Source organism: Talpa europaea (genome assembly GCF_964194135.1).
Source record: "Talpa europaea genome assembly, chromosome: 5".
Classification (NCBI taxonomy): Eukaryota; Metazoa; Chordata; class Mammalia; order Eulipotyphla; family Talpidae; genus Talpa; species Talpa europaea.
The window spans coordinates 82,140,006-82,150,940 of record NC_140071.1 but is presented as its reverse complement, the minus strand read 5'-3'; the positions used below and the strand labels follow the sequence as shown (position 1 = coordinate 82,150,940).

Sequence of the window (10,935 nt, the reverse complement as noted above, 5' to 3'; positions counted from 1 at the left end):
TTCTAAATTCAAGACACAAATTTACACAATTGTTCCTAAATCCTGTGGTGATGTCCAGTGAAGTGGCTTTGCATTTTGGTAGATGTTTTGTTTTCTTTCTCTCTCCCACTGCAGTCTCGCTTGTGAACTCATTGGTCTAGTCTGGATTCCTCCTCAGCTTGATCCCCAGGATGCCGCAGGCTCTGTGCATCCTTGTCCTTCATTTTCGATCCCAGCTCGGGTCAATACTGTCCGTCTGCTGCTAAAGACACTACTGTTTCATGTCTTCCCATTTCTTCCAAGACAGCTGCCAGCACGCTCAGGTTTCCATCTGGGAAGTTCTGTGCTTCCCAAAGATCCAGGATCACGCCAGTGGGGCTCGATTTGGTAGCAAAATAATTCAAGTACCTATAATTGGGATTGGGAAAATGTGCTGAAAGGCATGCTTTTTGGATTATTTTTTTTCTTTTCAGTTTTTACCGAACCTTTATCTTTCCAACTATTTTTTTAAAGATTTATTTATTTATGTTTGCATAGAAAAATTGAGGTGTGGGCCAGAGGTGCAGGGGAGCAAAAGGATTCACCAGAGACAGAGTGGGAAGCAGAACAGGCAGATTTACTGAAATACACTGCTGAGGGGAGCAGTGGGCGAGACAGGAGAGGTTTGCTGCACCATGCGGGTTAACTTCCCGGGTAGGGATCGAATCCAAGCAGTCAAAGTGATAGCACTGAGACTTAACCCCTAGGTCACCAGAGAGGCCCTCTCCAAACATCTTTTCAAGTATCCTGGCTCCATTTGAGAAATGGTGGCTTACCGGGAGCTGCCCTAAATATCTAGCCCATGCTTAATTAGATCAGTTCCAGACAGAAGATGTGATGTTAACTTTGTTATCCTCAACTCTGAGTAAGATAATTTAAGAGACAAGACATCCGTAGGTCATAGTCTAAGTTGGAAATTTAGAGACTTATGTTTTCTCTCCAGGCCAGGCTCTGATCATTTTTGACAGGGCAAGAACTATGCTTTGCTGGGTAGCAACAGCAACATTCTAAAAGGAAGAGGCTGTCAAGGTCTCTTTATAACTTAGTATCAATCTTGTTTAGCATATTAATCATCCAGGGACCATAAGGCTTTATACTATAGGAGATGAGGAATAATAAGGAATAATAACTTGAAGGAATGGATGTGCTATTTGTGGGGAGTTAGCCCATCAGCTTTACACAGTGAATCAGAAAACTTGATACTTAGAAATATCGGCTAAGAACAGGATATCTATAAACACTGTGTTTACAAGCCCCGGTGCAAGACACAAACAAGAAGCTTAATATAGTTTTGTAGATGAAGGGTAAATAGAGGGCCTCCCTGGTGGCACAAGGGGTTAAGCATCAGCACTATAAAACAATCTGCAGCTACAGCAGCACCAGTTCAATCCCAGGCCAAGAAGGTGACCTGCATGGCACAGCAGACCTCTCTTGTCTCACCCACTGCTCCCCTCAGCAGTGTATTTCAGTCAATCTGCCTGTTCTGCTCCCCACTCTGTCCTCTGGTGAATCCTCTCACACTGTCACCTCTGGCCAGCACCACAGCTCTTATATGCATAAATAAACGAATCTTAAAAAAGAAAAGTAAATAAAAGTGTGAATGCAAAAATTAAAAGACTGCTGCTTGAAACAGTTATCAGGGGGCCTCCCTGGTGGGGCAGGCGGGTTAGTGCAGCACTGTAAAGCTGTCCACAGCCTCTGAGTGCCAGTTCGATCCCCACTGGCCTGGCCGCAGAGCAACCCACATGGCGCAGCAGACCTCTCCTGTCTTGCCTGCTGCTCCCCTCAGCAGTGTATTTTGGTCATTACACCTGTTCTATTCTCTTCTCTGTCTCTGGTGAATTTTCTTACCCTCCCCCACATTTGGACTGTACCCGGGTTCCTGTATAAATAAAATAAATCTTAAAAAAAAAAAAAACACAAACAGGGCCTCCCCTGGCAGCACAGCAGTTGAGTGCTGGGTTGTGAAGCTGCCCACAGCCTCTGCAGCGCTAGTTCAATCCCCGGCTGGCTGGCGTGGGTCCTACATGGCTCGACAGACTTCTTCTGCCGCGCCCGCTGCTCCCCTCAGCAGGGTGTTTTGTCAGTCTGCCTGTTCTGTTTCCCGCTCTGGTGAATTCTCTCACCCTCCCCTGCTTCTGACTGTACCCAGTGCTTGTATAAATAAATAAATAAATCTTTAAAAAAACCAAAACACAGTTATCATGCCTGCAGCCAGGGCATACCCAGGGCATACCCACCTGTCCAGGTTCAGCTTATGAGCCAACATCCTCCAGTCATGACCTCTAGTCTGTGGGGCATCCAGGCTGCTACAGAGCTTCTGCCGGATGGGGGGAGGGATGCTGAAAGCACTGGGTCCTGTCATGGTGGTGATGGTGCTTGCTGGGTCCAGCAGAGGCAAATCAATGCCAGTAGGTTCCTGTAGTTGGGGCACAAGAACAGCAAAGCATTAGTTCTACAGACAGAAGCAATTCCTACTGAACCAACTTACATAATGCCTTCCCTGAACATCAGGGTAGAAGAAATGCTATTAAAACTCCTCAGTAATAGTGGCTTCTTCCTAGCTAAAGGCTGTGATTTGTTCTGTGTAATCTGGCTGAGAGGAAGAGGTACATTCCGAGCTGACTTTGCATGGCCTTGGATACTTGGGCCTTTGGATAAGACTAGGCCAGGTGGAAAGCTCTGCTGTGATACAATGGTCATTATCTAATGGGATCTCCGGGATGATGAGAGAAAGAGGGAATGTCACTACTCCTAAACACTGAGAATGAATAGGCTGAAATTAAAAGGTTGAAGCGTCAAAGCTTCTAGAAGCCATCAGACTCTGGAGGGTCTATGTTGAGCAAAGGCCTGAGTAAATGCTCCCTTCAACCTCTGATGATGATGGCTGGGTTCTACTTTTGTTGAAATGAAAGATAGCTCTCCTCTAAATGATATCAAATTAAGACTAATTTTTTAAAAAGAAAATGGTGAACACAGTATTTTGCCTCAGGGCAAGCTGCTAACATCATCTTTCAATTGCTGTTCACCCGTTTTTTTTTTTTTTTTTTTTTTTTGTTGTTAAATCTAATTTTAGTAGAGAAAACCATAAATTGGCTCTTAAAATAGTTTCAGCTCATAAAACAGCACAAATGCAAAATCTGAATTTCATCTGCAGGAGAAATTCTAATCATTTTCTGATCACTTCTGTTGGCTGGAAAAGCAAAAGCAAATGTTGCCTGGGAACTATTAAAGTAATAAAAGAATATCTAGTTAATCTACTTTAAATGTCATCTCTCTCTCTTTCTCTTTAAAGCAGGTAATTCCTTGGTGTACATAATTAGTTGCTGGAGGATAAACTAGCCACACACATAGTCTCGTCCATCGTGAAATCTCCAGTGTCTTGCAGAGTGCTCAGCTCTTTTTAGCTGCACTGTTGTAGCCCAGAGCCCCCAAAGCCTTGAGGCTCCTGCACACTGTGAGGGTGAGGGTCTCTGCCTCAGGCTGACAGTGCTTTCCATATTTGGAGATCAGCAGCCAACCCTCACTGCTAGGCTTGCATGTGATCCTCACTGCACAGGGTCCATAGGGGGCTTAGAGCAGAGTATTTTGCCATGATACACACTGTGGTGTTGCCTGTGATCATTGTGTTTGGCCCAAAGCTTGGCAAACTGAGACGCCAAAGATTTTCTGGGTGGGCTCCTTTGTATTGGTTCCAGCACATATCAGGATTAAAAAGGGGGTGGCAGGAAACACAGACATGACAAATGGAAGCTGGAATCTCTGAATGAGGACACCACCCACAGATATTTTCCCCCATCAGGCACAGCTCTTTTTCCAAGGGACCATGAGGAGAGAGGGTCTGACCCAAACATGGGACATAGACAAAGGAAGAGAGAAGGGCGATAGCAGGACTGTGTGTCAGTGTTTATTAACGGATCTCTGTTGGGCTCTATCTGAACCCACGTGCCCAACACTTCTATTATTCAAGAAACATGCAGGCATGGGGTGCAGGGGTGGGGCAAGGGGTTGGAACTGAAGAGAAATCAGTTGGTATTTCCACAATTTAGAGCCATCACCCATTTTGCAACTCTGCTTGCTTCTTGTGTGAACAATAACTATAGGACCAAGAAGGAAACACACAGCATCTCCAAATACAAGCCCACCCTGACTCTCCTTGGCCCACAATGGAGGTAAAGTCCACAGAGAGCATTTGCTTTATGTAGCAATAACTCCTGTTCCGGTACCATGACCATCAGCAAGGGAATGTCATTACTCCTAAACACTGAGAATGAATAGGCTGAAATTAAAAGGTTGAAGCGTCAAAGCTTCTAGAAGCCATCAGACTCTGGAGGGTCTATGTTGGGCAAAGGCCTGAGTAAATGCTCCCTTCAACCTCTGATGATGATGGCTGGGTTCTACTTTTGTTGCTGATGGTCACGGTAGCTCGCTACTGCTTCCTGTGCTGTGTCTCTGGTGGCCAGACCAATCTTCTTAAAGGGCTGCGCTGATGTTTCTCCTTTTCTCTCTCTTACCAAAAAGCCTTAAATACTAGTTTCACCACAGGGAGTCCAAACTCCCATTGTGGTGATGAGAGGTATTTGCACGCTCACTCGCCTGGTAGGCTGGTGTGAGGTTGCAGAGGTGAGACTGTCTAACAGGAAGAGGGGCCCTGACCCCTGTTCTCCCACCACCAGACAATTCTCACCACTCAAACTCTCCTAGCACTGGAGCACCCCTCTTCCTAACAAAGGATGTGTCTCCAGTAGTTCTGCCCTTCCCCCATCAACTCTGTAGGGCAAAACCCTCAAGGTCAGGACAAAAGGCATGTCCCATAGCACTTTTCACAATTCCTCCGCAGTCCTGGCACTCTGCTTTCTGCATGGAGGGTGTCATTGTGCATTACTTCCCTTGGAGTCCCTGGAGGTGAGAATATTTTTGTCACCCTCAGACTCCAGTGATACACGGCACAGTGCCCTGTGCCCAGGAGCTGTTCAGCTCATACTTGTTGAGATGAAAGAACATATTATTTCTAGTACAAAAAGTGGATGGATTAGTTCCAGAGAGGGGCCCACCCCAACTAAATGTGTCTGAAGCCATGATGGCTCTTCTCCCTGTTACATTTGGGAAAAAAAAAGCTCAGGAAAAGGCAGGTGAGGCTCTCAGGAAGCTCTGCTCACATATCCATGTCACCCCCTTTTCCTCTTGAAAAAAAACATCCACGTGGGACCTTAAAGTCCTGGCTTTCCAGCCTGGGTTCCCATGCTCATTTATTTCTGTGGATGACACAAAAGCAATAGAGAATAATTTCTTCTCTTTTATCAGATGGCTGACAAGGGCCTTGGGGGTTAAAGAAAAATACATACATACATTTACATTTAAGTGTCATCCACTAATTTCAGTGGCTATTAGCTCTTACTTTACTTCCAGGTAAAAGTAGAGAATGCTTATTATGATAATTGTTTATGATATTGGCACCATCTGTCTTTGATGTTGATTCCCTTAGTTAAACATATGATTTTTCAACATTTACTGAACAGCTGCTGTGGAAGATGGCACATATTTTTAGAACTCATAGTAGAAGCAACTTTCCACTCCCACATCCTGACTCTTCCTGAAGTTACTTAGAAAAATCTAGATTTTTCCTGATAGTCATTAGGTTTTAAAAAACAGAAGAGGTAAATAGGTGGGACAGCTGTAACATAGAGAAGGACCTTGTACATTCTTAATATTATTCAACATGTATATGCAAAAGTGCTGTGTATTACTATTTAAGAGCTTTCTAGTAAATATAAGAAATTTATAATAACTGTTATTACCTGGAAATCTATTATTAAAAGAAACAACTTGGGTCTCCCATGTGGCACAAGGGGTTAAGTCTCAGCACTTATGAAGCTATTGGCAGAAGCTGTAACACCAGCTTGATACCCAGCCAAGGAGCTAACGCACATGGCACAGCAGACCTCTCCTGTTCCCCTCAGCAGTGTATTTCAGTAGATCCACCTGTTCTATTCCCTACTCTGTCTCTGGTGAATCCTCTCACTGCCCCCCCCAACTTCTGGCCTACACCCCAGTTCTTGTATGCATAAAAAGTTGATGATGGATGCTACAGATTGTAGTGGCAGGTTTTACTCAGGCACCCCACCATCCTAGCCATGAAGACAGGCCTGATAACAGCACACATCCATGGAACACGTACTAGGTAGGGGTCAAGCTCTGAGCACTTGCTGATATTCACTCATTTAATGCTCACTACAGACCAGGAAGTGGAGACTGTTGTCATATCAACTTACACATGTAGAAGCTAAGTCATTGCCCAGATTCCCATGGAACTATTTGGGAATTTCCTATAAGAGTTTTTTTGTTTTTGTTTATGTTTTTTTTTTGTGTGTGATTTTTTTTTTTTAATAGCTCAAACCAAATAGAAGTTCTGGAGGGGCTTTAAACTCCTTTTTCTTCTCTCTATATTTATTTCTCCTGGTGGTGCTGGGTAGTTTCCCCATTATAGTGTCCCCAAGACCCCCCTTTAAAAACAGACGAGAAAGAAAAAACTTTATCATCATTTATATCTGACTTTTCATTCATGTCCATACTTCTAATCGCCTAGACATTTTCATCCTTTTTCTTTAAGATTTATTTATTTATTTATGCAAGTACCGGGGTACAGGCCACATTTGCGGGAGGGTGAGAGGATTCACCAGAGACAGAGCAGGGAACAGAACAGGCAGACTGACGAAACACACTGCTGAGGGGAGCAGCAGGTGCGACAGGAGAGGTCTGCTGCGCCATGTGGGACCCTCGCCTGCCAGCTGGGATGGAACCAGCGCTGCAGAGGCTGCTGACAGCCTCACAGTGCTGCGCTCAACCCTCTGTGCCACCAGAGGAGGCCCAACATTTTCATTCTTAAACTGCATCTCTGTGATGCTAAACTTTGTCTCTAGTAAAAGAATCTCTGGCCAAAGAACTCAGGAAAAATTGGCCCACACTTGACAAAGCAGGTTTATGTCAAGCACAGCTTGTCTCCCAGGGGGCAACAGGTCTTGAGCCAGGGTAGAGGGCCAGCAGCTATGCTGCTGGGAGCAGCTAAGTGGGTGGTGGTGGGTGAAGACATGACACACGGGAGCAGCACATTCCCAGGAAGTCAGCTCATTCTTGGGTGACAAGATGTTTGAATTGACTCCCTATCTCAACCCTCCAGCTTGCCATGTGGCACTAGGAAGGAGGCCTGTTCTGAAATAGACACCAGGAAAGGAAAATTTAATTGCTCTAATTGCTTATGTTTTTTTTTATTCGTGGAACTTTGTGAGGATCTGGGTCTCCCGGCACTCCAGAGCCTACTGGGGTTTTCAATCAGAGCCTGGCTCCTCAACATCAGTAGCCTGGCCACACCCAGCTCTGTGGGCCACAGGCACCAGCATTCAAATGCTAACAACTGTGGGAGTCAGTGACCCAGAAGTAACAGCAGCAAAGTGTCCCTTAATCCCTAAAGTCATCTGACTCTGGTCACTTCTACCCCTTACCCGGTTAAATGTGCTTGTCTGTCACATATGTGCAAAGGCCCAACAGAAATGAAGACTTGGCCACTCTGAGCTAGATGCACCAAGTTGCAAAAGAAATCATCTTTCCTCGATGTTGGCACAAGAAAGCAAGTCCTTAAATCGTGCTCAGCTATGCATAACTGTCTTTTTTTGGTGCAGGGGTGGCAGGGCTAGCAGGGGGGAATGCTGAACAGCTCTTTCATTTGCGGCTGCATCTGATCCACCTTTTCATCACACAGCGAACGTTCATGGTGCACAGAAAGCAAGCATCAAAGGCACAGACCTCCTCACCCCCCTCCAAAATTCTGCAGCCTTTGTTGTTACTGGAGCTGGGTGGTTATTGAACTTTGCAGACCTGCTGGGCCTGGAAAGTGAAAACACCCTCCAGAGCCAGCAGGGGTGGTACTGTGTGCCTGGGAGATAGGGCCTGCGTATCACAGGGCCAGGCGGTTGCCATGGCACCCTGACACCGAGATCATTCCTTATGAATGTCACCGGGGTCTGTGACTAAAGTTGTTTATGAGTCAAAAGTCTCATGAAACTACAGGAGGAAATGATGACCGCACTTTGGCGGCCTGTGGGAAAGAAGGATGGAGTGTGGTGGACGCTGACACGCTTGCCCCCTCAGTTTGCTAAGGAAGACAGTCTTTAAATACAACATGTGGAGTGAGATGAGCAGAACACACTGACATTGCATTCGTCACTGTGCAGGAGACAGCAAGGGGGAAGTCATCTTCTAAATCACAGCCCGGCCTGCTGCTGTAGCTTTAAAATACGACTATCCTGTGCATTGTGGCCCAGCAAGCAGCATAAAGCTGAGTTGCAGGAGGCCCTGGAAGATGCTGCCTTCTGACCATAACGTCATTCTTTTTCCTTTGTTCCTCCAGTGTGAGGGTTTCCACTGTTCAAACTCCAGCACTGCCCCACCCCCTTCCCGTTCAGAGAAGTTTTAAATAGCAGTGATCACGGTGGTGTCTCTGGTGTGGCCAAATAAAAATGCCTCACTGGAGTGAATGAAGTGCACAGCAAAGAAAGGCAAAGCGATGGCCACTCGGGGTGGGGGGGTGGCAGGGGAAATACATAGATTTTACTTCTATTTCTGGAACATTTTATGTTCCTTGGAAAAGGGTTTCTCTATATTTGGAGAAGAATGTATCAGAGAAAAGAAACCAAAATAGTCCTCCTTTCAACATGCAGAAAAAAGGGGAGAAGTATAGAGGAGTGGAGGGGAAAGGCCCGCCTCATCTTTCTTCTTCACCTGCTTCAGTGACACGGGGCCAGGGACCAAAGGTGGGTGTGCTCTCTGGGGAAGGCCGCGGGGAAGGAGATGAGGCTAAGGGAGGGCACAGGGAATGTGGCTCCGCAAGAAACGCTTTGGGAAAGGTTACTCACATGCACACTACTGAAGTCACACTTCTTGAAATTCAGATCTTTTGTAAAAAGTTACAACGTGATCCTTAAGTCCATGTCATAAAAAAATAAGACTTGTTTTTCAAAAAAGATTTCCTATTATATTCTTTTATGGATCTGGCTCCCTCTGTGTTCATTAAAAACATTTTTCTATTAACAAATTGGCCCTGGGAAAACTTTTCAGGATTTTCCATATGGCCTATATTGCTGGACCCCACTTTTTATCTCCTCCCCAAGGTCACGCTCTTCTGTTTTCTGAGACAGACAAGAGCTTCTTACCTCAGACACAGTGCAGTTTAGCTGAAAGATCTGTCCCTCGCCTTCCACCTGTCGTACACACAATTTGCAAATCAGCTCCACTGTGTTCAGGCTAAATCTTTCCAGAGTGAATGTGCAGTGGAGGTTTCGTTGAGATCCACTCCAGATATGATAGAAAGGAATTTCCTGCAAGAAATCAAACTGTTAGCCACAAATAAGGGACCAATGATAAAAGTAACTCTCAGACACTGTACTGCTGAAGACGCTTCTCAGCACTACGTACATTACCTCATTTCGTCTTTACCACAAGCCTATGCACAGTACAACCCAACCTCCTTTTCAGATAAAAAAAAACACTGAGGCCCAGAGAGTTTAAATAAGTCACCAAAAGTCCGACAGAGTTGGGATTTAAACCAAATAGTCAGCTACCACATCTGCCTCAATAATCTGCCATTTATCTCTCATTTATAAAAAATAAAGCCATTGTAAAGGATTTTTTTTTATCTAGAAAATCCCCCCAAAATAAAACTTATACACTCCAGTCATTGCTCATTAAAAGGATTCCCTCTTCTGATATTCTGGAAGAAAATCAAAGAAAATCTAAAGGATAATATACTACTCGGTTTCCTTTCATGCACAGAATGGGAAAGCCAGAACTCACTGCAGCTTGAAAGCGTACACTGGATAAAGAGCCACAGAAAAGTCTTTGTCCTAAAAAGCGCTAATCTTCTATGAGATAAATTTTCTAAAAGTCTGGAAACTTACAGAGTGCCCATCCTGGAACCTTTTTTCAATCAAAGAAATAAATCATTAATATATTTTAAAAGGTAGAATGTGGCACTTGGGAACAGAGAATTCAGTACAAATTAGAATCCACTCCCATGGTTTACGTGGTGATTTTGGACAAGTTACTTAATCTTCCCAAGTTTCAAATCTCTTCTCTGTGAAACACTGAGCAAGAGGACCAAAGTCCTAAACCTACTGAAGTTGGAAGAGATAAACCACAGTGCACGTGTGTCGTGTCTGGAGGATGGAAGGAATTCCGCCAGGGTTGGCTTGAACTAATGTCAGATTGTCATTATTATAAAATAATATATTCCATTATGATGATATAAAGGAAATTACTCATTAAATGAAGATTTGTGGACTTTCATGGCAGTTGCAAAACAGGAGGAGGAAGAAAGCAAAAGAAGAAATTTAATAAGAAAATCTAAAGTCTGATTTTCAAACAAGTGCTGAATGACCTAGGGGAGCCCTGGCACGCAACTCCTATCAGAACTCAAAACTGATTTATGTGTAAGTGCTACATACATGCGAATAGGGCTGGAGCTGGAAACTCTTCCTGTTATAGCTTCTAGTGTATTCACTGACATGCCAGGAAATCACTGCCAGTTCAGCTGCAGCACTGGTGTGAGGCTAGAGAGCCCATCACACAGTGTCCTGTGAGCTCAGGCTGATCCGGAGGGAGGAAGGGAACCCCTTTGCTTTTCCCACAGATACATACAATGATACTGGGGACCTCTACTTTCATGCTCGCATTTAATAAAGTTCTCACCAGATTTTATGTTTATGTTTACATACCATTTCCATATCCAAAATGGGGAGTTTTCTAAGTTTTCAAAGTAAAAGTACTTTTCCTACCTAGCATGCCAAAAGCCTGATTTGTATCACATGGGGTACCAGTGTTCTTCTGTTTTTCCTATGATTTCAGGCAAGGCTGTTTTTTTTTTTT

General features: G+C 44.5%; 1 protein-coding gene across 2 annotated transcripts in view; it reads right to left on the bottom strand.

Moving 5' to 3' along the window:
- Positions 1-221: 221 nt before the first annotated feature.
- UNC5C (unc-5 netrin receptor C) overlaps positions 222-10,935 on the bottom strand; it is a gene marked incomplete at both ends in the record, with an annotated part of 418,359 nt that continues 407,645 nt past the window's right edge. For both annotated transcript variants that reach the window (XM_084233858.1, XM_084233859.1), the window contains 3 exons: positions 222-387; positions 2,259-2,437; positions 9,225-9,389. In XM_084233858.1, coding sequence (XP_084089984.1) covers positions 222-387; positions 2,259-2,437; positions 9,225-9,389 — 510 coding nt within the window. The remainder of the gene's footprint in view (positions 388-2,258; positions 2,438-9,224; positions 9,390-10,935) is intronic.